Genomic DNA, 26,787 nt, shown 5'->3' with positions numbered 1-26,787 from the left:
GCAATGTCCTATCTCATGTAAAGCGCTCTGATACCTTCGGGTCTAGCCAGCGCTATACAAAACTTTTTAAATAAAAATAAATAAAAGAGAAGGCAGAACTGGTTCTGGCTGGGCACAGACACACTCTGCCTAAGAGATCAAAGGATTTTGGGATATAAATACTGGGGACCAAGACCCCTGATCTTTAGAACTCTTTTGGATCAAGAAGACTGCCAAGAAGAAGAGCTGGAGAAGCTGTAAGGAGGAACTACCACTTTGCTGTGTGCTTTGCTGTGTGGGCCTGCAGTGGCTGCTTCTGTCTTGGGCAGTGAAAGGACTGGACTGAACTTTCTGCAATCTACTTTTGTGAGTTTCTCCAAGGACTTGAGGTAGAGCTTGCCCCCTGTTCAAGAAGTCTCAGGAACAACAAAGACTTCAAGCTCTACTGCCCTGAGCACTGGAGACTGTGTTTTGTGCTGCAACAGAAGACAAGCAACCCTGTTGTGTTTCGATTTAGATACCTGTATATAGGTTTCCCTGAATCATGTCCTTTTATAGGCACAATTCGCTTTGCCCTTATTTAGGCATAGAATCCCAGTCCTTATTTAGGCATTAGCCATGCTATCCAAATACAGGCATGGTCACCTACATCGGTCCATCCCACGTCACAACGAGTTCTTAGAAACTAGACCCTTAAGCCGAACAGGACTTTCCCTAGCTATGATTATTGATTTCTCCAAGAACTCATCTATTCTGCATGAACTACTGTTCCTTAGGGGTTCATCCATGACGTCTTCCTCTGCCCGACTTTACGTCAATGCTAGCATTCCTAAGCACCTTCCAGGTGTAAACATGCCTTTCCTTACCATGGCGAACCACGGAACGACTCGGCACGACTTGACAGCACGGTTCGCCACGGCAAGTTCGGAAGAGACCATATCCCGGCCTGATGCACTGACCAGACGCGGTCATCCCTGCTCGCAGAGAATCCAGCTTCCAGTGTTCTGACTCCCTTTGCGGGGTGTTAGAGTTTGAGACCCGGATAGAGATTCCCACCTCGCTCATTCTAAAGGTATGGAGCCGACTAGAACCTAGAGGGACTCTTGGCATACTAAACTTGGTAGATACCATACTATAGAAAACAGCCCCTTCTTCTTACCTCGCACTACACTTAGGTTAGGTACACCGGGGAAGGACTATTTTTAGGCTGTCCGGAATTCGGTTAAAACCGACTCTCCCCACCGGATGAAAATCAGCTGACATGGTTTAAACCGAGTGTCAATGATTTTCATAGTTGTTGGCTACTTGGCCACTTGATGGCGCCAAAGCATTACAAAGATTGGCCTGCCTGTGGTAGCCTGGCGCAGAGGTGTCTTCTGCCATGGGGAGCCGAGGTGTGAATGGCCTAAGGGCCAGAGCAACACCAGGCCCCCTGCCTGGCTCACGTGGGGGGAGAGGAGCTTGTGTTGTCTGCTGCCTGTCTTACTACACCTCATCATGTGTTCTTAACTAAAAGGCCGCTGTCAGCAAGACACGAGATGCACCTTAGCCTCTCTCCTCACATTTGTTATTCCAGTACATCGGAGAGAGTGCTTGCAGCCTCGTTTCCAGTGAGTCACGTTTCTGCGGAAGCGCTCCTCCTTTTCAACCCATCACAGGCCTGATCTTCTCGCCCTACCAGAATGTTCTTCGCAGGCGTGGAAGAGCCCTTGAGCTAATAGAACCTCCTCGTAAGTGTGGAGTGAGCGGTGTAAACAAGTGCTGATAGCCAGGGTCCGTTGCAAGTGCTGCATCGAACAGATCACACAACTAATCAGACTTTGGAAAATAGAACAAAGGAGTAGACTTATTCTGATGCCAACAGTATCTTTTTGGTGGTGGTGGGGTAAATAGCCAAACCTGTACACATTCCTATCTTTATTTTCTTAAAATTAGTTAGGTGCCTTCAATAGGTTTTACTACCCAACCGGATGTCAAAAGGAACAAAAGGACATTCCGCAACCCTATTGTTACCGATTGTTGATGCTGTAAAATTGGTTAGGAGAGTAAGCTTTTTACTTTTCACTGGGTCCGCCCCTTTTGTAGAACTCCTGTCTAGTATGGCCGCACCTGAGTACTTCACAGGTCTTTGAAAGGACCATTTACTTAACAAGGCTTTGTTGTTGTTCATAAAGGAGTGGGCACGGGGGGGGCACTGGAGAAAGAGGCGGCACGCTCTAGTTTCTTTCTTGTTTTTTAAATTGGTTGTATATTTGCTATTATCTCCAAATTACGAGCGTCCATGACATATTCTGCCTATAAATAATGGAGACTGGAGAAGGAGTGTAGCAGTTGTAAAACATCCTTTAGAACAGTAGCCTCATTACCATGGAGTTAGAATACTATTTAAAGAGACACCGAATGTACAAGGCTCCGATTCGGTTCGTGGATAAGTGTTATTTCCTTTGTGTAGTGGTTGTGCAGCTTTTAAGAGTCTGCGATGCATCATTTCTGTGGGAATTACACTTCTATGCTGAACCGTAGAAAATACTTTGCAACTCCTACCATCTTTTGGAGGGAATCCCCCTTCTTGGATTCATCTTCACCGTCCAAAACGAGCAAAATGCCGCGCATCAATTTCATTGACCTCACCTGACCTGGTAACCTTCCGCACATTACATAAATTAGTCCATCCTCCATGAGTTCAGTGTGCTCACCCTCTAAAATGAGTCTTTCGAGTCTAAGGGCGAAGAGGTGTGCGGAGGTAGACAAAAGTGATAGAGTGGTGAGGGTGTACAAATGCGCAGCAGGTGCCAAAGGTAATTACACGAGAATTGTGCAAATCCAGCTACTTTCATTTTATTGCTGTAGAATTAATGATCTATGAGGAATTATACACAGTTCAAAAGTCTCTTTATAATCCTACAAACATCTCTGCATTAACTGTTAACAAATATGGTAATACACTGCTCTTCCTCCCCAGCATACTGATCCCTTCCCAAGCCGTCCACATTTTGCTGGAGTCCACAACGCACGCCATCCAGCACATGGTGCACTTAACAGTACCTTATTGCATTTCAGCACTTGCTGCACAATCCTGTTGGAGAGCAGTCAAAAGAGCAAAAGCTACCATCACTGTTGGACAAAAAAAATCAAGTGCAATAGCAAAGATCCAAATATTTATTCTTTTTTTTTTGCTAGAGGAAGTCTTTTACCTAACCCCATTTTTTTGACTTGCATATGCCCCTTCGGCCACACTGCAATTTCATAATAGCATTAAAAAAAAGTTCTCTACGTATATTTATTGACAAACACTTGCTGAGTGACCAATTCACGCTTTCATTTTAAACAAGCATTTGCATTTGCAATGCAATAGGTCTTGCATTTACGCAAGTTTGAGCAATTGACATTGCAAATAACAATGCCTTTTATTTTTGTTTTTAAAACATAAATAAAAGGCTTTGTCATTTACAATGCCAATAGCTTAAACTCGCATAAATGCGAGAACTATTGCATTGCGAATGCTTGTTAAATCTGGGCTGCAGAATCAAAGGACAATGGACATTTTTTAATGACTGTATTAAGCTTCTGAAATGTAGAGCAGTATAAAATTTCTGAAGAAAAATGGAAAAATCAATCATAAAAGCAAAGCATTCCATAAACACCGGCAAAACACTGTTTCAGTTGTTTCTTATGGCGCGAAAATGAGTAAACACTGAAAAGCACTGTTTTTTTGAGGTATGGAAATCACTGGAAAACACTGAAAAAACACCACCAGAATTTACCAAAAATGGAAACTGAAAACAGGAAAGCCTAACTATTTTAGAAGCATCAGACGAGTATTCACTTTTTAGCCTGTTATTTATTTAGGTATGTATATATGAATATATGTCATAGCTAAAAGAGAAAGCTATTGCAGTATTATTTCTTCTTACTACTTACGCTGTGCGTATTATATCTTGCTTACTGTCTAATGATTGTAACAGCTCACATCTCTTACACGAGAAACAAGACTGTTCAATAAACCCTTTTTATTGAAACACCCGTCTATCTATTTCTGTGTAACTCTGGAGAAACTAAGCATGCACGATTGACTGAGTGAAACTGTTCTCTATTGTTTCCACGATTCTGAGACTGTTCAGATTTTAAGGGAAACAAAGTTTATGCGGTTGTCAGAAACTAATCCCCTCTTGTTCATTCGAGAAGTTTCTAGTGACCTCTGAGTTAGCTGGCACACACAAGTAATTAAGTTTAATGTACTCGATAGGAGCATACTGACCTTCGTCCTATGCAAAAACTATAGTGTATATTATTCCAATGCGCAGAGCCTATAATGGAAATAGGAACTACACTACAACCCAACGACGTCTACGACCCCACTGCCGACTCCGTGTCCTGAAGGTACTGCAGAGGGCACCGCCGCACCACGACCTTGGTCTCACCGACGATGCCTGCAGACGCCGCCACCGAGCCGCTGCTCGTACTGTGACCTGTGGGCACCGCACTCCGCACCACCTCGCTTCACGACAATGCCTTGATATCCCAGACGACGCTCCACGCCGAAATCTACGCCGCTCCTTGCACCGTGGTTTGAGGGCACCGCTCGTAAAGTTAGACGACGCACCGCTCTCATCCCACACCGCAGCCTTGGCCTACTGACTCCGGCGCTATCGACTCCAGTTCGTCAGCTGATGACCACGCTTCAGCAACGACGACGACGACGCTGCTTGCACCGCGACCTGCCGGCACTGCGACGAGCACCGCATTCACTTCACAACACGACCCTGGTCTTACGACGCCACCATCTGACGCCGACACGGAACCGCTGCTTGCACCGTGAGGGCACCGCAGCGCTGCACTTCGCACCCCAGCATCCGACTCCTGCGCTCCTGACTGCAACAGAGAGGAGTTCGATCTGCAATGCGTGTGGCTTTGAGGGCCCTGACAACTCCTGCACCGACCTCCGGAACTGACAGAAGCTCAATGAGAGGTCGCGACGCCCTGCATTTCTAAAAGGTACTGTTTGCAGGTCTTCCCGACACCGTAGCTGGGCCGCGACACCGCAGTTAGACAGAACTGTTTGGATTTGTTTGCTGCTGACGCCGTGATAGCCCCGGACGGAGCTATCGACATCAAGGAACTGTTTTTCAAGCATGTTTTGATAACCGAAGATTTTTATTGTTTTTGGTCTTGTCTTAAGTATATAAAAATATTGGATCTTTTTCTAAACTGGTGTGGTGTCCTTGTGTAGTGCTTACACTGTATTACTGTTGGTTATGTGCAAATGCTTTACACACTACCTCTAAGATAAGCCTGACTGCTCGTGCCAAGCTACCAAGGGGGTGGGCAGGGGTTATTTTAGGAGTGTAACTCCCTTATCCTGACTAGAGTGGTGGTTTCTGCCCGACTTTGGCACATGCCCTAGCCAACCAAAAATCCAATTTCTAACAGGGGCCTATAAGGAGTATCTGGAGAGTTACCTGGTCACCAATGCAATCTTAAGTTCAGTTCCACACTTTATGCAAGGATTGCCATAGACTTTAATGGAGTGGTCCTGATGCTGGGATACAGGATGCTGAAAGATGCCCCCATGTGTTATGTGGTTGTAAGTCTTTCTGGGGTTATCCCTTGCTTCATGGTCCAGGTAGAGTGACTTTGGCCGCAGGGGTCGATGTCCCTCGAAGTCTTCATAGTCCAGCAGAAGTCCGGGTACAACTAGGCTACTGCTCTCCGGTCACAGCAGGCCCAGAGGTTTCCTTTGGTGAGACCTAGTGTCCCATCTTTGGTGACCAGTCTGCACTCCGACGACTCTTCTGGGTCTGACAGACTCGAGTGCAACTTTTGATCGCTGTGGTGTTCTTGGCTGCATGTTCACGGTCACTGGCGATTCTGCGGTGGTGGCCACTGACTGACCAGCACGGCCTACTTCAGCTTCTATGGCCCTAGTGCTGAAACAGGTAGTCTGACTCTTGGAATTCACCTTTTTGGTCTGGGGCTATGGAGTGACTTTCCCCCAAGCAAGACACTACCAGAACAGTCCTAGACTAAGGCGCATCTGGTGTAGTACAGCAGTTGGTGCTGCCTAACTTGCCAGGTCCAGGGAACATCAAGACACTTTCTTCAACCTCTCTCCAGTCCCGATGTGATCTGAGGTGATCATGACCTTAACTTGAATACCAAGATTATTTATGGAGTCAAGTAGAATCTCATGAACGCTTCAGGGAGGTCCAGGGAGCAACAAGGCTCCTGAACTCCCTGTGTATATGGGTACTCTGAGGTCATCCATGGCAGATGTGATCACCAGCTTAATAGAGGTGTCCTTTCTGAAGCCTTCTTGCTTATCACATTATATATTAAGAGGTTCCATGTGAGACTGGAGTTTGGCACTAACAATCCTTCAAATACTTTTGCAGAAGGGAAGAGATTGGTCTAAAATAGCCCAAATTATCTGGGTCAAGTCCAGGTTTCTTAAGCGGAGGTCTTAGAATGGCCTTGTTTAGTTCAGCTGGGCCCAAGCCTTCTATGGGGCAGGCATTAATGAGTTCTCTGAGTGTCTGAGCAAATTAACTTCCATACTTTTTAAATACTGATGGTAGACATACATCAAATTGTGACCCAGAAGATTTACTGTCCTGAACAAGCTTTACACAATTCTCAACATAGACTGGAAAAAGTCTGATAAACCAGTAGCATATCAAGTGTGTTAAAAAAGTGGCATAAGATGTGCTACAGGAGAATTAGAGAGCCTCTTTGGCTTGTCATAGGAGAGATCATTTTCTGATTTTGCTTGGCTTTATAAAGAAAATCAAGCTTAAATTATCCATAAGTTTTTGAGCAGGAACTATGTCATCTTTAATGGGCAAAGAATTGTATAGAGAGTCTACGGTTTCAATCAGCTGTTACTGGTGTCAGAATTTTCTGTGAGTAATTGGATCTTTTTCTTTACAGCTCAAATGATTATATTTATGCATCTGCTTATGATAGTCTGATTTTAACTGAACACCCTCCTCCATACATCAGTAGTAAGTATTCACCACAAAAAAGCATAACCATAAGTTATTGAATCATATTTAAAAAGTTTAATGTTCTTATTTTTGTTTGCCGATATATTGTTAGTGTAAAATGAGTGTTTTTTCCGTACACATGTGCATTGGTATGAGGCAAGATATGGTTTGCAGAGGACCCTTTATGCCCCAGGATAGCTTTTGTGCCATTTGGTTTCAATTACCTTGCTTTTGGATGTGCCTTCTCGTTTGTCCAAGTAAACCAGGGAGATTTACTTATTTTGATAGTTGCTAGGTCAAATGTGGCAAGGGTAAATGGAATTTCTCAAATACGAATATCTAGCCAGCAGCTATGATCATTTTAGTTCTTTAACATCTGAGCTGGCACTTGCGTTTGTCTGTGGGCTGGAATGGAGGAGGTGGCCCTGCCATTTGACAGGTTTTCGAAGTGGAGGGTGAACAAAGTAATGTGACTTGGGTCATGAAACATTGGTTTAACCCATAAAGAGACAGGAAAGAGCTTTAGAATGAACAGGGCTATTGCGGTGATCTGAAACAGCAACTTTTCATGAACAGTAATCATCACAAAGTGAATATGAAATATTGAAACTGCCTAAATGACTAAGGTAATCAGTGGAAGTTCGGATAGTGGTAAGGAGATTATGCAGTTGATACAGTGAATTGCTAACTAATTGTGGAGGAAAGGTAGCATAATTTGCATGTAATGCAGATTGGAAGTGCAATTTGGATCTCAACCAATTGCTCAGCTTTTATGTTATGATTTGAAGGCTTGAATTAAATCACTCGTACGTACAATTCAGCATTGACCACTACCCAAATATCATTCCCTGATGTCTACTGGACCAAGAGATGGGGTATTTTTGTGACATTTTTGTGGTTACCATGGGCAGTAAGGATTCAGTGAGCGATGATTTTGTGATCATCTACCAAGTTCCACCTGTTAATGTTATCTCTGTCAGAGTTGCAGTTTATTAAGACAGATTATTTACTGAGTTTAAAGAAAGTGTTGGTGTTATTTGAAATGTCTTTGTGAAGTCTGTCCATGATTATTTCTCCAGTCAGGTAGCTTTGTCAGAACTTGGAACCATTATACTGGTTAAAGGGGCCATCCAGTAGGTGATTGTTGATGATTGTTAGAGTTGAAGGACTGGGTAAAGAGAGCTGTTCCTTCCCCTACACTGGATGGACCATTTATGGTTTCCTCTATGAGATGGTGAGGTGAAAATGGCTTTTACAGCAACAGCGCCTCCAGATATGAATGGGAACCAAGAGGCAAGACCTTTAACTTGCTACCTTGTACTATGCATTGGTTGATAAACTATATAAGTGGGTGGTAATGCTAAGTGTCAGAAAATCCCAACTTGTTTGTCCTGCAGGTTTGCTGAGTATACTAAAACTGTGCCCTTTCCTCCAGTTTGTTTGACACTTGTGTATCCTACGGCCAAATGTTACAGCCACCCAAAATACCAAAGTGAAGTGAGAAAAGGATCAGCATGTCGCTGCTTCCCTATATCTTGCACATATTAAATCCCAAAATGTGAACAGAAAAGGGAGCGAGTTGATTTTGAAAGACCATATCAGTATAAACTCCCTGCTTACAAATATCTATAAACAAACAAGACTGACGGACAGTATTTTGTAAAGATTTATTTCTTCGCATTCTAAAATTACTCTTTATTCTTCCAAAGTGAAATGATGCATTTCAAAACATTGGGGCCTGGAAAATATTTATTTAAAAAAGGACTAAACTCTTCACCCTCACAAGGTTCCATTTTGTTCTCATTTGGGTGCTCTTTCGCTGATACCAACTGTTGCTAAGTGGGCTGATCCAGAGATATGAGTTGGGAGCCTATATCTTGTTGATGTGTAATAGGTCATGAGAAGGATTGAAAAGGGGAAAGATTACTTTATTGAAGTTAAGCAACCTTTTCTAAAAGATTACATAATTGATTTGGAGAATTGGGTGTATGCTGCTTCTTTTGGTACATCCCACAAATCTTTGTTAAAGGTCAACATATTTCTGACCTAGCGTGTGACTAAATCCCTGGGCTTTCATCAGGACCTTCATGACCCTTCCCTAAACTGTGTCCTACCGTTTTACTCCTGTCTATCTGGAGTTGGTTACTTCTTTTTTGGTATCTGCCAAAGCAATCCTGTTTTCAGCAGTCATCCCTAAATATGCAAACCTCTCACTACTCAGAACTGGAGGATGGAGAAACCTACCTACCTACCTACCTCATATAATATGGTAGAAGTACTGTTCTGTGGTATGTGTTAGCTGTTTGCACCTACTATTCTCTTCTCAGTCTCCGCTTGACAAGCAGAGGACGGATTCCAGGAAATAGGATTGTGCTGATAGGTAGGTAAAGGGTAGGGGAGGGAATGTCACGCAGGTCCAGATGAAAACCCAATGATGTAGTCCCTCTAGGAATGGTATTGACATGTTGATTTACTTGGGCAGAACTTTAAATGGAAAATAAACATGGTTCTGCTCAAGAGAATCTTAATAATGTCCAGATTACATGAAGGTCCGAATTCCAAGTAGAGATTTCCCTGAAGAACCGTTACCGGCAGATATCTCCCCATGAAATTCCACCTACTAAGAGTTAGGCCCCACAGACTGGGTGATACCTAGGCAGACAGGAAATTGGTGTGTGGAGTTCTGCACAGTATTCCCTATTCCAAGGGGTTCAATGCTCCCATTTACTGCCTGCTGTAGGCATGTGATAAATGAGTGAAGGGGCTTTTGATTTGGGTGCGAGTGGATGGAGGTTGACTGGGAGAATAAGGGAGGGGAAGTGATGATCAGTTGTAGAAAGGAGTACCATTACATACTCCATCTGTGACAGAGGTAAATACCTTCAGGGATCAAGTTGTGAAGCTTGGTTGTCAAAATACGGTCTGGTGTTCCTGCACCCGGCTGAAGAAATAGCAGGCCATTTGTGACTCCATAGAGTGGAATAACACATGGGATTTTAACTCTGTAACTCTTAATCAAGCCGCAGTTGCATGCAGGAAAAAAGTATGGCAAGTTTTTAGAGTACTAACCAAAGGTGTCCTGTCTCCTCGTACACCTCTCCAATCTAAAATGCTGTGCAACCTCATTTAGGAGGGTGCATATTGGGGCTTTGGTGGTTGAGGTCTTTTCCACTGATGTCCCGGGCTTCCTATATTATGGCTTTGCAATCTAGGCCCGGTACAGCCGGTCTTCGGAGCCTGTGGTTATTATTCAGTGTGCTGCAGATATACTTTGTGCGCTTGCCTTAAATACTATTTTTATAACAAAACTGAATATTTGATAGGACAATCAGCTTATTGGGGGTTACTGTTCATACGGAGTCGTGCATCTCTGTATGTCTTGTACCTAACCTTCCCCTGAGAAACCTAGGACTGCTCCACATGCACTACCTCTGAGAGTCTAGTGCCGAACGGTTAGTACTTGGCCCGCTGTTCAGGATCTATAGCAAGTAGAGCCCCAGGACAGCCGGCGTAAAAAGCGTCAGCCCCCACAATGTGGTTAAGTAGCCCTTTCCTATCCCTTGACCCTCTGAAACACGTTTGGAATGTAAATAATTCTTCGTTACAGAACCAAGCATGTCATTCTTGGTGCTCTGCGTAGCAAGTTGTTTGGACCAGTAAGGTCCTTCCACCAAATGCCACCTGTGCATTTGAGTCTAATGATCCCTGTTCCTCATGTTACTTGCAGCAAATACAAAAAAGTGATGGATGGAATATCTGAATTTCAGCCACTGGTAATTACTCAGTCTGCATCCCATTCCATCGTTGTTTTGCCTACCATTCCACTTTAGATTGGATCTAGCTATGTGCAAATTAACCTTCGTCCTATTCCCTTCGGCCTGTGTGATGGGCGTTCCCAAATGTGGATACTCTGCTCACTGAAACCAAGCGGCCCCGATTGACGAGCCACATTCAGGGAAAAAACAGTCTGATTGCTTGTTTTTCCGGTTCAGGAAGGACCTGGCATGGCAGTTCAGACTGGACTGTCCCCATTGGAGCTGGGTCAATGCTGACTTGCATATGGCTGGGTCCAAACGGAGGTGGCATGGTGTGCAAAATTACGATAGACAGGGATGCGGGCCTAGTTATTACCAGTGACTGAGATAAATTCAGGTATCCTGTCCAGCACTTTTAAATCTTTTTATATTTCATGTCCTTTGCATTGCGTGTTTCAATCTGATGTGAGCCCTTGCTCCTTGTTTTTAAAACATTAAGCTACATGTTCATCTTCCCCTTCCTGCCACATTTCTCGCGATGCCATGTAGTGTTGTCCATTTTTCCATATGCGTGGAGAATGTGCTACATTTTCTTGTTAACCAGATGAATAGGATTCATCCACCCAGCTGTTGTTGACTATTATTCACCATCCCGTGTAGCCCAGCATAGGGAATCCACATACACTGACCCAAGATGATGTGTTTGCTCTTTAAAGGTTTGCAAGCCATCTCTTTCTGAGATCCTACTTGACATACCCACTGGTTGAACACTGAGAGGGCTATCTAGAAATCCTGTTTCTTCTGCTCTCCGATTCACCTAGGTAGAAGCAGAATGAGAAATAAAGGGAAATCCCCCACCACTTCTCAGTGCTAACTCTGGAGATTTCTGAGGCACTACCACGCTAGGTTTCACACCCACCTCCCATCTCAAGCCGTTCATAGATTTGTCTGATTTGAAGGCTTCTAGCCAGGAACTGAGGATGCGTAGGCTAACATAGCAAATGGCTATTCGAAAAAGATAAAAGCAAAAGGAACAAATGATGGACGGAATGCTGAACAATGTAAACATTCACCCGCAGTCACAAAGATCTAGGTTTAATCCATCATTCTTTTGCTCACTACGCCACTTCAGTTAGGACTCAGCCATATGCAAATCAGTCTTGACCCTGTACCTCACGGGGACAGGCCAACCCACGTCCTCCCTGGACTGGAAACAACCATCCTGGACCTGATTTAAGGGCATCACCCCTCATCAGCCAGGCTAGCTTGAATACAGTGGCGTAGTGCACACTGGACCCACGTCTGGGAATACCCTTCCCACTTAGGGCGACAAAAGCAAACGGAACAAATGAGGCTGATGAGGGGTGATACCGGTCCCAGGATGCTTGCTTCCAGTCCAGGGAGGACTTGGTCTGGCCATTCAGGCTGGACTGTTCCCATGAAGAACAGGGTCAAGACTTATTTGCATATGTTTGGGTCTGAACTGGAAAGGCATGTGGAGCAAAAAAACTATGGATTTATGCCCAGATCTCTGTACTGGGGTGAATTCTTGCCATTGTGAAGCATTCTGTCCATCCATTGTTCTGTTTGCATTTGCCACCCCTAGTGGCACGGGTATACCCAGACATGGGTCCCATGCTCCCCATGCCACTGGAGTCATGCTAGCCTGGCTGATGAGGGGGTGATGTCTTGAAACCAGTCCCAGGATGCTTGCTTCCAGTCCAGGGAGGACTTGGTCTGGCAGTTCAGGCTGGACTGTTCCCATGGGGAACAGGGTCAAGACTGATTTGCATATGGTTGGGTCTGAACTGGAAAGGCATGAGGAGCAAAGAAATGATGGATTTAGGCCCGATCTCTTTACTGGGGTGAATGCTTGCCATTGTGCAGCATTCGGTCCATCAATTGATCTTATTGCATTCTAAAAAGATAGGCAAATGTTTGCGTTTTGGCCCACTGGCAGTGCTGTTCGCTGCTATGCCACTGATTTACATTTTAAGCTTATAAGAGGACCAACTCCCTATTGGTACTAAGTAAATAGTCTTGAAGCTCAGGGTTTATCCTAACAGGTTGATCACTCAAGTAGAAATCATTCTTGTTTGTCCTGACTGTGAAGCTGATGAACCCACTGTTTGTTTATGGGAGAAGGTTTCTTGCATACGTTTAAAAAGTACATTGACTGCGCCCAGCAGTTGATTAAATTCTCTGACCTACTTCCCACTTCAGATTCATGAGTACTGAAGTCTAATAATGTAAGCAGTGTGTCTGCACTCTAACAAAGGTGTATGGTAAGGTCTGGAAGTCTGGGCATGGTGGCACCTCCCTCTTCTCCCCACATCCCACCTCTTATCCTTTTGGCTGTTACCTTCATCTCGAGGGTCTTCTGCATTCTCTTGTTGCCATGTGTGATTACGTTGCAATAGTTGGTTTTTGGCAGACATTTTAGTACTCTTAGTTCACCCCCGTCGATTAAGCTGTAGAAAAACAAAGGTGTCACAGCCTGATTAGTGGTCTCTCTTTATGCCAAAGTCAGTGCTTATTGTGGAATGAGCAGTTAGTTTCTGCCATATATATATTTCTTTCTTTCAGTAAAGTTTGTCAGCAACAGTAGGACTCTTTCAGTGTAATATACATTGTGCAAGTATAATGCCATAGACTGAAATGAAATGTCCATAGACATCCGCAGTAACTGCCACCAAGGCATTTCTCCAGTCATCTAGGCAAACTCTGTTAGAGCCAGGGTGTTTAGAACTGAGTGTCACTGTGAAGATCCTCACAAGAACGTTGTGAAATACCTTTGTTAGTCTCATCTTGGTTTCTGAAGGGGGTGATATTTGTGTCTGGTATTAATGTACCTCTTTCTCCGTTGCCACCACCAATGATTTCTCAGATCCATAAAAATAATTCATGTGTCAGTTAATCCCGTAATCCATGCTAGTTCTCTGAAGCAGAGAAAGGTAGGGCTGTGGGTGGGAATACATTTCCCTCTGTCACCAGGGATGTGTGAACCATGTAGACGTGCCTTTATTTCGTGTTGGTTGGTTGGTTTGTTGTCCTCCTTGCAAATGAGAATCTAACGCATATATAAATCACCGGAAAATCCTGGATGGAATAAAAAGTCACAATTTGATATTTGCTTCTACTATATGTTATAGCCCGGTTGAGCAAATGATTGGATTGAGGTGGATTGGAATAGGTTGGTTTGGAGTGAGGAAGATTAGTGTGGAGTGGAGGGGTAGATTGAATTGGAGTGGGTGGATTGGACTGGAGTGGGATGGTTTGGAGTGTGGTGGGCTGGATGGATTGGATTGAGTGGGGTGGACTGAACTGGGGCGGGGTGGACTGAAAGTAGAGCAAGCGAAAGTAAAGAAAGTGGACTTCTGGTCAGTGTGTGATCTTGGATATATTTACTTAGCTATCACAACATTTTATTTGCTAATCTGAGGCTTTTTTGTTTTAAAGTGCGTATTCGGAAGCTGGTAACCTGTTTTAAAGAACCCATACAGAGATTTGCTGAATTTTGGTGAGGTTCTTACTGTACAAATAAAACATGTATACATATACATACAGAGATACAGTGTGTTTCAGTAATGAGCCGTGCATGTTCATTTTGTTTTACTGCTTGTTCTGGATTTACATCTATAGTTCTCCAAAGCAAAATATGTGAGCACGTGTGTTTCTTTTAATACTTGAACTAAGGGCCAGTATCTATTGGGCAATATTTAGCTTTGTAGCTTTTAATTTCATTACTTACGAAGCAAATCTAATTCCAACTCCTTTTCATAACCCATTACTCTACACTATTTAAGGATAGAATTTGACTTAATGGACTCAGTTCGTTAAAGGGGTTCCCACTACCAACAATCATATTTCTTTTCTAGGTTAGCTGTGGGGGTGGGGGGGGGTTGCATTATACACACGGTGTCCCAATCTTAACTATATACTTCCACTAGCAGAATCCAGACCAGTTTGCTTTGCTAATGCATTTACATTTTGGCATAATGCCTCCCATCCACCACGTAGGTGAAATATTTTGGAAAATATATCGTTGGAGAGCTGTGGAATTAGGCTGTTGGATGCATCAGATTTTGCATGGAAGTTCAAAGAGTGCATCAGGTCTGTTTGTCTATGGTGCAAACATGGTGCACATATTGTCCTATATGCAGTTTGAGGTCATCTTCTGGAACGGCTGCTTTGATTTTCTCATTAAACTAGCCATCTTGAATTAACCAAGTCCTTAAGTACCATTCACATACAACAGGGGTGGAACAACATCAATCGAGGTGCAAAGCAATCTAGATTTAATCTAAAACATACACCTCAGTATTTATCAATGTAAAATTTTAATGCACTCAACACTTTCTTAGATGATTAAATTATTGTGAACTAGTTTGTAAAACTGGTGGAAAATATTGGCTTGTGATTTTCTGTCAAAATAACTGCTTTAATTGCCATCATTTATTGTGAGCAAGCCTAGAGCGTGGGACTCTCGTACTATAACTCTCAATCAGATTGGTAGAAACGGAATAATATCAATGTTTATGAAGTATGAGGATTTTAGATTAAGTAACTCAATTTGCTGGAGTTCTGAAGAAATCGTGCTGTGCTCCTTGGCTATGGAGCTCCAGGTGCTGGCTCCCTCTTCAGTCTGTCTGGTGAGCAGACTTGATGCACACACTACTTCAGAACACCTACATGGCCGCAAGTCTGTTGTTTATAATCTCTTTAAATAAAAGATGAGTTTAATGGAACTCAATTGGCCTATTCAGACTTCCATCCTTCGTGCATGGGCAGTGCCACGATTCGAACCTGTGGCCTGTACTTAAAAAAAAAAAAGCAGATGACTGTTAATTCATTGTGTCACTGTGATGGCTTAATGTGTCCACCAATGGTGCAGTTTTATTGTGCCTGCTGGGGTTAGGTGGTATTGCTTCAACTTTGTATATTATACATTTCACACCCCCCAGCTCTCCTCTGTAGATCTGTTTAAAGGGAAATGGAACTGTGTAGTCAATGATCAAACATATCCGTCTTCCTATTAATTGAAGCAAAATATTTTCTGCGACATGTCCAGTAATTAGGCTGTTCATGTGCGTTATTGAGTGCTCTGAAGTTATGAACATAGGAGCCTATACAGTGTACACAAAGGTGCATTTACACATGGAGTAAATCTACATCTCTGAATTCACTCTTACACTTTATAGTAAATTTATTACTGATGGCTATTCATAATTTCTCACTGTAAATTTACTAGTAAGTGGATACTTAGATGTCGCCACCCCCCTGAAACAGAAGGTGGAGCAACATTTACGAATAAAAAGTTAGTACATCCAAAAAAGGCCCCAAACAGTAGCAAATTTACTCCAACTCAGACCCGAAGTAAGCCCATCACCATACAAAGCCAACCACTGGTATTGTAATAACCTCCTATAGAAAATAATGGATGTAAATCAGAACCCCATAGAAACTAATGTTAATTAATTTATATTTGACTTTTTAAAAATATATAGGAATTACATTTAATGATAAACTTTTATATAAATCAAAACATTAATGGTAACATATCTTAAACTTTATGTCCACAAAAAATGTTACTTTATAAAAAAAAATCTAATTTTACATAACATTTTGTACTTTTTTCATGTTGATGGGTGTTTTTAAAATCTTTAAAAATGTCATTTAAAATATTTTAATTATGTTTTTAAAATTAAGTTAATAAAGTAAAGTTACTACTAGTAACTTTTAACATGTTGCCACCATCAGAGTGGAGAGCTCAATGACTGAGTATAGGTAAAATGTGCCAAGTAGGAATCACTCTGATTTCAGAACTCAGTAGGCGTACCTAGAAGATGGATAGAGAATGCTGGGACATGGCCAAGGCCAAGAGGTGTTGCAAAGATGGACTTGGTACTGTAGAACAAAAAGCATGATATGAACAGCAGCGTTGGAATGGCAATGCTCTGTGATGATGGTGCGTATACATTCATGCTCGGAGTATTAAAATTAAATGAGGACTGCAAACACTGAAGTAGTAAAAACCTCTTTCGTTCAAAAGGAAGCTTTTGCTATGTTTTACAGAGCCTTTGGTGTCAAAAGGGTGACACTGAAACTAGCACTGTTTTGCACTATGACGCCCATCGACATGTCTCTGGATACCATATCTGAATCTTCCCAGGTTTAGCACAGTACTTCTATTTGTGTGCCGTTTGAAGGTCTTAGTAGGCATTAAAACAATGGTTCCCAAAAATGTTTTCAAAATTGAGAGTTCATTCCACATCTTCAAACTTCATTGCGGTAAGGATATCCTCCATCTGTTTCAGGTTAGTAGTAAAATTTGGTTTCAACATTTTTCCAGTGCTATCATTTTTATTGCTTCATTCTCCTGGGGCATAAAACTTTGTTGGGCCAGTGCACAGACTACAAAAAAAAATGTTACCACAAGATAAGAACATGCAAAGGGGCCAGAAATGCGCAGTCTACTTATATGGTAACCGCACCCAAGGAATCTACACTGTCCGACCAATTGCTAAATAGTATGGGGCAATAATTATTTTCTTTACTGAGGAAGATAGCACTTTTTAAGGTCTATGCTGACTATTGAGTCTGCAGCCAGTCGATGCTTTTTACAGCATGGTTGAGATGGCCCCCCTATACTTATGTGTATCTTTGCTAGTGTTGTGTTGCACAGCAGTGAGAGGATCCGTAATTTGCAATCACTGCAAGCCCAAGAACCTAGGCTTACCAAGTTTCATAAAAGGAAACACCTGATGTGGATGGTGTTGACTAGTTGGATGCATCTGGTGAAGCAATGCAGCACCCATTTAAAGGAGAAGACCTGAACCTATGATGAAGTGGTAAGGAACAAAGCTACATTTGTGAAACCACCCTGAAGCATGTCCAGTAGGGCATGTGGCATGGTTCATGTCATGTTTCGCAAACATTTATGCAGGATGCCTATAGAGCACTCCCTGTGCCTAAGGCATTATGCTTTTCAACAGAAAAAAACTGTGCAAGGGGGTGCTCTCCATAAGAAAGAAATTGCTGAACACTGCCTTGTATGTCAGAAGAGATTGTACAGCAAATGAGATGCTATTGTTTTCAGTCTTTTCATGTCTCATGGGTGTTTGCAAGCAGAAACTGGACGTTCTAGAAGATAAAAGGGATCATGAGACTTCCACTGTACTGGCCACTACGTTTGAAGGTTGTCTTGGGCGAATTGTTGTACAGAGCGTCAATTCATGGAATCTATTGAATGTTAATGCCTGTACTATCAGATAGCCTTCAGGATAGAAGCACCATACTAAATACTTTCAAATAGAAATATTCAGTCAGAGAAAGTGTGTTTTCTTTTTGGAGTCATTATTTACGTTTTCTGCTGCCACTGTAACCTGATACAGGGAATTGTGTATTTCCTAAATTAGTTACTCCCTTTTTTGTAAATTACCAATCTTGATGATTAGAGTTGTTCAAGGGCACGTGATTTGAAGGGCTTATACACTGAATTTTACCGCTTTTAGATTAAGGTTTCTTGCAGATATGCTGTCCATCCACAAGGCTTTACTTCAGCCACCAGATCAAGTCTCTAATGTCCATTTGGTCCCCCCGCGTCTCAACTCTATGAAAGATATCAGTAATTCAGTATCCTTGTGAGAATTTGCTGGGTTTATAGAAACCTAACGAAATGGACCATGGGCAGCCCCAGCACTCTTTACGTGGAAATGCCACTATAGCAAGGAACACATCGAAAATGTAATTAATGATCAGCAATTGTATAAAATAAATCCTGATTTTGGATGCCCAGGAGGAAGTTTTGTGGTACTGGTGACCTAACGCTGGTCTGTACACACCCTGCCCATTGATTTTGGACCGTGAATCCCTGGAGGATGTGCTCGTGCACCGTAAGGAGACTTGAGGGGTTTGATTCTAGCAGTCTGACAGAAGTTAGGTGCAGGCTTTAAGAATATTTTGAGTAAAATGTTCTGCACCTTTTCATATGACTTGTAATTGCTGGTAATATTTGTTGATTATTTAAAAATGTTCTAGTCACTTCTTGGTATTTATGTTGGTCATAAATAAAATTGTGGTTATTTTTTCTCAGAGTAAGATGGGGGTGAAATATGTACAAAAAAATATCCTCCAGGAGTCTCTGGCAGGATCTGAGTTATTCTTGGTAGTAGCCTACCCTCCTGAACTAGACCCATAAGAAGATTGGTGAGATCCTCCAGATTCCCCCTGCTCTGCAGATTCCTAGGTGCAAGACCCAAGGTCTTTGAGAGGCTTACTATTACTCACTCTTGTGGCAACCGTGCAGCAGGTCTTGCTAGAACTTTTCCCTGCAGCAATCTCTTCTGCTTTGAGTTGTTTCATGCTTTCATCAGCGTTGCATTGCGTTGCACAATGGATCTTCTGTTTGGGCTATCCTATACCTTGAGCACCTCTGTTGGGAGTTGCTCCATGTATCCAGTACCTCTCGTACAAACAGTTCTTCTGATCGTAGTGCCTCCTTTGGCAGCTGTTCTTTGCATCCACCAACTCTGCTGGTAATTGTTCAATGGATATATCACTTCTGCTGGGATCTGTTCCATCCATCCATCACTCTCTCTGCAAAGAAATACTTGCTTTTGTTACTCAAGAGCTTGTATCCCTCTTCAGCCCTATCATTGCTCCCAACCATGACACATTGTTAAAACATGGCTTTTCTCCTTCAGACTATTTATGCTCTGGAAATATGCTTAGCTGCTGCCATCTCATAGCCCTTCGCTTTCCACCCTTCTAATGTTACAGTGGTTGTACTCCTGATAGGGCAAGTATGAACTTTCCTTCTATGCTGTCATTCCTTCCATAGACACGGCCACAAGGCAATGCCAAATGTTATTGGATTCTCACCAGTCTCCGCAACCCTCCCCATTCACGAGAGGGAGCTTAGATTCCAGTTGTTTTATCTTTTTATTCTCCTGAACTAGAATTCCTTCGTAAAAGTAAATACTATTGTTTCCCTCTTCATACTAAACTGTAATCACTCACTTTTAAAAATATTTTTACAACGCATACCTAATTCAAGGAGGACGTTTGAGCACTTTGCAAGGGTGTAACAGCATGACAGTTGAGCAAACAATTGTATTGTGAAAAGTAAAAGCTACAGATTGGAGGTATTGGACAAAACCATAGGATATAGGTATGGCGTGCAGGTTTAGGACATCGCAAGGAAGGTCCAAGGTGCATAAATGTACTTTCATAAAGATGGAAATGCTGCATATCAAAGATATTTTGCTAAGGTACAAGATACAAGGATCGACTGGTATAGGTGTGTGATATTCTCTGTGGGTCAAAGTGCACAAAATACAACAATCATACAAAGGGTGAAAGTTGCAAAGTGTGATGTACTTTGACCAGGTGTACGTTTTGAGCATGATCACGGCAAGGTTGCTGAATTTGGAGCGTGTAGTGGATCATATAGGTGTCTGGTGAGGTGGGGGCGAGACAGGAGTCAATTAGGAGATGTCTTGTAATTTCAGCAATACGTAGGTATTAAATCTGATTTTGAAGGATATGAAAGGTGGCTACTGCCTGATGCTTAATGGGATGTCATTCCAATCCCTTAAAACCAGAGAAGGACCGAGTTAGGTTTTTGGCAGCAAATTGTATTCAGATAAAGGTTGCTAGTGCTGCAGAGGTGTCTCCGTCTGCTTGATTGTATGTATTTTTTTCATGTCTTGGGGGTGTTTAGTTTCAGTGTTTTGAAACTGATGTCGGCAGATCTGAAGGTGCAGCGTGCTTGGAATGGTAACCATTGGAGTTTCATTAGTGCTGCCGTGACCCACTCAAACTTTCTCGAGTTAGTAATCCTTCTTTCAGCAGCATGAAGGGTGGTTTTCAGAGGGGCTGCCCGATAGCTGGGAGCCCAGCGAGGATGGAGATGGCATATTCTAGTTTAAGAACACCAGTGCTCGTACAACCTGCTTGAGAAATTCTGGGGGAATAAATATCCTCATTGGTTTATTGGCTCTCCACTGATGTTGAGCCTCTTTTGCCATTGATTTAACATGGGTTTCCAGAGTCAGTTTGTTCTATTGTATGACTCCTGCAGATCTGGCATGTTGTATGCACTCTGGGGAGCGCCCATCTTATTTGAGGTGTGCATAACCATTTTTGTCTGTGTTTTCAGGGTCTGACCTGAAAATAAAATTGTCAGTTTGGTTTTGATTCAGTTAGGCTGTCATGTAACTTCCTCTCCATCTCGGGTGAACTTTTCCATGCCTGGTTCCTCCTGTTCGAGCATGTACCCCAGGACTCGGTTCCTCTCACCGTGGAAGTTGGAGTCCTCGCTGGCATCTTTTTTTTTTCTTCCTCTCTTTTCTCGATGTTGGCTTTATAACATCTCTCCTTTTGAGGAGAATACGTTTACCACTGTTGCATCTTTCCTCTCCTTGTTGTCTTTGTATGTTGTTGCCCTTGTATGTTGTTTCCCTTCAGTTCTAGTCTTTCTTCCTCCTTTGACAGCTTTCTTCCCTTTTCACTTCTAGGGTGTTGCAGGGCTGACTACGCTGGCCACCTTCTTGGAGTAGCATCTCTCCCATCAGGTATTGTTTTCCCCTCATCCTGTTGCTAGGACTTGAACTAGCAAAGGGCTGACCAAAATATGAGGAGATTGTGTATTCTAATAGATTGTGGTATATTGTGGTCAAAGCTGATTGGCAGGCCTGATTCATTATTGTTAAGCACTTGAAAGGCTTCATCCATGATGTTAATTACTGCAGTTTCAGAACTGTACTCTGAGCAAAAGCCTGATTGGTAGCTGTTTAGGAGATTGTTTTCATAAATTCATTTGTATAGTTTTCTTACGCGCTGTTCCAGGATTTTTAGCAACAATAGCCAGGCCCGTGATGGGTTTGTTTTTACTGATGGCGGTGTTCCTATAGGGGGCATCATTCCTCCTTTCGTTTTGCCAGGTTCACTGTTTTTAGAGTTTTGTTCTTCCAGATGTACTATGTGTGTAATACATTTTCTATTTAACAAAAAAAGGTAGGATTTTTGCTTATTTTGGCACATTTTCTGTTTAAATTAATGATGGAAACACATTTAAAAAAAAAATCTTGAACATTTATGTTTCAGGAACTTGCAGAGATATTCTACCTTTCTATTAATTCAGAGATAATACCATGGTCAAAAACTAGGGTTACAATTTTGTTTTTCCATCTTCATGATCTTTTGGGGACAGAAATTGTGGTGGAGTAGTGCTGCCACTTTCTCTAGTCATCCTGCCAATTCTTTTGGAAATGTATTTTTTCTTTTGGAAATCTATTTAAATATATTTTAACGGTCCATATTTTTACATAAACTACGCTATAGTTAGTTGTAGCCGCTGTGTAAAGACATTGGTCATGGCCCAGTAAAAATATTCTGCAGGAGGTTGCTTCTTTGCCTCTTGTGTGCCAGAACTATATGGAGATCACACATGTCATAAAATGTAAGCAAGAGCTCATCTGTCCTGAGCAAGTTCCCATGTTGTCTGTGCTCTGTATGTTTTCATTTACGACAATCCATATGCACTATATGCTTTTGAAAGAATTAACGAGTCTCTCGGGCGTATGATCCCCCGGGGATATCATGGCCCTGGTACTGTAAATCACATGTAAATGTTCAAAGCTATATGTCGCTCATCCAGCCCAAGAGGAGTGTAAATCTCAGTGCCTTGAATAAAACTCTGTAATTTGCTGGACAAGGGACAGGTCGTTCCAAATGCAATATTTGAAACCGCATGACTAAAATGGGTGACAAAAGAGCTCCTGAGTAAAGAGTATGGGAAAGAACGCGGAGGCAAAGCTCAACAGTGAGGTGTTTTAACCCACTCCTTAAGGAGCCTGACTCACCAAGCTCCACATCGTACCGTGTTGAGCATTGGTTACCATTTATTTGGCTCAATGACTAGTTTGGAGAGTAAAGTGACTAAAATGCATCTTGTTCGGATATTCATATACGTTGAGATTTGGGACTTGTCTTTCACAGGATGCTGCCGTAAATAAAGATATTTATCAAGAGGGTATTGTGTGACCCCTCTCCCTTCCAAATGAAAATACAACAGGATCTTAATTTCTAGACACTAGCAGCAATAAAGAAATCTGGCACTGTGGCTGATGGGGAGGGGCTGCTCCTAAACTGGTAAAGGAACTAAAGAGGTAAATGTCCATTGAGGAGGTACACATACATGTCCAAACCAGGGCCAATAGTATAACCAAGAAAGAAAGAAAGATACAGGGCAAAGATCCACAAAGCGCAACACCAAACAAACCTGGATTGCTTTATTTTGCCATTGCTTCTCCTCCTGCAGAAGATAAGAACTGGACCATTCATCTGTATCGTCGACATTTTGGAAGGGGAGGCATCTTGTGCCCTAAGGGAGGAAGAAAAAAAAAAACAAGCACTCTAAAGGTAAAATAAAAGGCTTCTGGCATCAGGTTGTTGTCTTTCCCATGGCATCCCATGGGGTTTGTGACATCATCAAACTAGCAAAGTGCTGAGCTGGGCCAATAGCAAATCAGACCAGGATGAAGGTCCTTTGGGATATTTCTCCTTAACACACCAAAACTGGGTTTACATACATTGTGTAAAATACAGTCTATACAGAATTCATATACCACACAGCTTATGGACTATATTAAGAGATCAGTTCCATTGGTGTAGAAATTATAAATCCTGATAATGCATACAGACAGCTCAATTGCAGACAGATTGCCTCCCCACAAACTGAATCCTTTCTAAAGCAGTTTACCGGGATCCAGTGAGGGAATTTCAGCATAACTTTATTTAGTCAAAACTGTAATGAATAGGTCTTGAAGTCTTCTAAACTTGTTCAACTTTGGAGATATAAACGGAAAATATTTGAAGAAGGGAACAAACTCCGTACATTTTTCCCTCTGCAGATTTTGGATAATATAATTCAAATTACTATAAATTTGGATTCATTCGTTGAGATGAAGGGGGATCAAGATAATGTCGTTTTTGTGTTTGTTTGTTTTTTAAAGGTCTTACTGAAACAGGAAAATATCCTGCTGGGTTAGTAGAAAAGTCAAATTTGACCACACTGGGACACCAGAAACTATCCAAGGTATGTGCCAGAGGCTGTAATTTTTAAAGTTACTGTAATCGAAGCAATTGCTTCTATTCAGTCACTAACGGCTGGCAAGGCCCCAGGGAACATGGCATTGAATGGTATAAAATAGTTCAATAAAACATTATTAGCTTGGCTTCAGTTTGTTCTGTTACTTTGGCATCTGATCTGATAAAGTGTTCGCCCTCTGAATACAAATGTATTTTACTTCTATTAGCACAAATGTGATTACCTTGCCTGTTCACCAGACTGTTTGGTAACTTCTATCAAGATGCCACAGCACAGCTAATAATTAACGGTGGTGGTTCGATTGATATCACTAGACTGAAATTCCGGGTGTGTTCTCTTTCCTCCGGTTGATAGCTGTCTTTATTTTAAAGAATGGCAATCCTGCTAACAGGAGGAGCATACGTTTCTGGACACTATTTTAGGACTACAGAGCGGAATAAATTCATGCCAAATGCTGGTTATATGCTTTACTTATACGTGAACTATGCAGAGTTTATGAAAGCCCTTTTTTTAAAATTATTATTTTGTTTTCCTTAAAAGCAGCATACAATGTACATACAGTATATTCACAGTTCGAAGAGTCCAGTTAACATTGGATTACATAGACACCCAAATCATCCTGTCACATTTAGTGCATTTGTTGCATAGTGTAGAGCCCGCTCCACGTCTATGGGAAGACAGGTCATGGCTCTTCGCGCTGGAATAGTGTTGCATTCCCTATTGTCTCTGCTTATTGCCTTCTAACCTAAATCCCGGGGGATATGCGCTTTGTCGTGGGAGGGATTGCGTGCATTAGAGGGTATTTGTTTCTTGTTTTATATCTTTGGGCCTGCCTTATCTAAGCTGAGGAGGTGGGGGTTCTCATCGTCTATGGTCGCCTCTATGAGTGCAAGCAAATATGCGCGCATTGGGTCCCATATGTCTCTTGGTCTAGAGGCTGTGGGTAGTAGTTCCGCATATATTAATGTCTGCTCTTGCCAGATGATTTAGATCTCTGATCCAGTCCTAAATTTAGGTGCTCCCCCCCTGCCCCATTTGCATGCCACCCTTCTCTTAGCCAGTAAAAGGCCTAGTGCTGTGTACCCTCGATATTCTGAAGGTTTATCTGCAGTGTAGTCTAAAAGAGCCACTTCCTCCAGTATAGGCGAATCTCCGCGTACTCCCATACCAAATGCAGGAAGCCTGCGTTCTCTTGCCCGCACCTGTCACAAGCGTCCCTATCGTATAGTTGGAACTTAAATAGCTTAGCGGGGGTGTAGTAGATTCTCTGGAGATATTTATAATGAATGATTCACAGCCTACTATTGGCCGATATCTGGCCCGTCTGTTCACAGCAATATTGCCATTCCTTCTCATCAAGAGGTTCCTCTATCTCTTGCTCCCATTGCTTTCTAGCGATTCCCCCTAGTGTGTTCGTGTTTGTGTATTGTGGTATATGAGGGATACTACGTGAGCGGAATTCGTGCTCTGGAGGAGGTTATGCAGTGGGCCCATCGTAGGGGGTTCGCCAGGGTAGTCAGGGGTTGCAGCTTTTACACTCTGTCTCAGTCGGACATACTTGAACAATCCATCGGCTCCCCTGTGCATATGACCGCGTCAGCGTTTCCCACTTAAGTCTGGGTTGTCTCCCTCCCCATGCAAGGCGTATCATCTGAGTTTTAAGAGCTTAAAAAAAAGCCGGCTGGTGAGTGAGGAATGCTAATAAATAAATACAGTAACTTGGGTAAAATTACCATCTTCGTTAGGGAGATTCTTCCTGCCATGGATAGGGGTAACGCTATCCATCTCCCCACTGACTCTGTGATTTGCTCCATCGCTCTCGTGTAGTTAGCACGTCGGAGCTCTGGACTGTCTCTAGTTATTGTTAATCCCAGATACCTATCTTCGCAGGGGCACCATTCTATGGGGTAGTTCAGGGGATAAGGGCGCACAGCATCAGTTAGCGGAAACATTTGAGATTTCGCCCAATTTATTTTTATTCCTGATAGCTTGCCAAACGCAATAAACTCTCTCAAGATTGGGTTAAGACTGGTCTGAGGTTTTCGCACATACAGCGTGATGTCATCCGTATATAGTGAGATTAATACATGCCTAGCAAAGTATTCCAAGGCCCATTCATGATTTAATTGCCTGAGTCTGGCCGCCAAGGGCTCAACAGCCAAGGCAAATAACAGTGGTGACAATGGGTACCCCTGTCGAGTGCCCCTCGTAATGTCAATCCAAGGCGAGCTTGCCCCGTTTATTACTACCTTTGCGCGTGGCTGCGTATATTGCAGCCTTATCCAGGCCAGGAAGCAGTCCGGCATCCCCATTCTCCGCAGTATGCCGAATAGGTAGTCCCACTCTACTGAGTCGAACGCTTTGGTAGCGTCCAGGAAGATCACAGCCGCCATGCGGTCCGGATCCATATCTTGCATTGTCGCAAACAAGGTTTGCAAGTTATGGGATCTAGCACGGCCTGGCACAAAACCCGCCTGATCAGGCAGCACCAGCGCCTTCATGAGTAGACTCAGCCGGTTCACAAATAATTTAGCCAGTATTTGACATCAAAATTAATTATAGAGAGAGGTCTGTATGAATCGCATCTATCTGCCGGCTTACTGGGTTTAAGTATTGAAATTATGGGGGCCTCTCTCATAGTGGGTGTCAGCTCTCCTAGTTCCAAGGCCTCGTCATATACCTGTTTAAGTATTGGGGCTAGGTGCTCTATATATGCCTTGTAAAAGTTGGCAGGTAGGCAATCGGGCCCAGGAGCCTTGCCCAACCGAAGCTGCATTATGGCAGCTCTGATTTAGTCTAGTTCGAACTCGGCGGAAAGGAATTTTCTCTGCGAGTCTCCCAGCCATCCCAAGGCGACCGGCTCTAGGTATTGTTGTAGGGATATCGGCTGTTGTCGTGCCAATGTGTATAGTGTAGCATAAAAGGTTTGGAATGTTTGTAGAATATCTGATGTCTT

The 26,787-nt window shown here is 42.7% G+C and overlaps 2 protein-coding genes across 24 annotated transcripts in view; one reads left to right on the top strand and one right to left on the bottom strand.

Moving 5' to 3' along the window:
- Positions 1–23,144, bottom strand: part of LOC146784180 (uncharacterized protein C5orf52-like) — a 36,334-nt gene extending 13,190 nt beyond the window's left edge. The window contains exons 1-3 of one of the 2 annotated variants that reach the window (XR_014970492.1): positions 23,004–23,144; positions 19,007–19,315; positions 13,080–13,188 (exon numbers count right to left, since the gene is read on the bottom strand). Coding sequence is in view for 1 of the 2 variants with exons in the window: in XM_085633718.1 (XP_085489844.1) it covers positions 13,080–13,188; positions 23,004–23,080 (186 nt within the window). In the remaining variant the exon portion in view is untranslated. The remainder of the gene's footprint in view (positions 1–13,079; positions 13,189–19,006; positions 19,316–23,003) is intronic. The other variant, XM_085633718.1, reaches the window with a different exon arrangement.
- The window catches only part of DUSP18 (dual specificity phosphatase 18), a 127,343-nt gene that overhangs the window by 51,247 nt on the left and 49,309 nt on the right, over positions 1–26,787 (top strand). For 5 of the 22 annotated variants that reach the window (XM_085633695.1, XM_085633697.1, XM_085633702.1 and 2 more), the window contains 2 exons: positions 6,907–6,980; positions 14,177–14,237. The exons of 6 other annotated variants lie outside the window; for them this stretch is intronic. Coding sequence is in view for 1 of the 16 variants with exons in the window: in XM_085633717.1 (XP_085489843.1) it covers positions 14,177–14,237 (61 nt within the window). In the remaining 15 variants the exon portion in view is untranslated. Of the gene's footprint in view, positions 1–6,906; positions 6,981–14,176; positions 14,238–21,237; positions 21,295–23,736; positions 23,820–26,787 lie in introns of all 22 variants that reach the window. 11 more of the 22 variants (XM_085633698.1, XM_085633703.1, XM_085633704.1 and 8 more) reach the window with 5 other exon arrangements.

The sequence above is a fragment of the Triturus cristatus genome, chromosome 11 (genome assembly GCF_964204655.1).
Source record: "Triturus cristatus chromosome 11, aTriCri1.1, whole genome shotgun sequence".
In the NCBI taxonomy this organism is placed as follows: Eukaryota; Metazoa; Chordata; class Amphibia; order Caudata; family Salamandridae; genus Triturus; species Triturus cristatus.
This window is presented reverse-complemented; position numbering and strand designations above follow the sequence as displayed.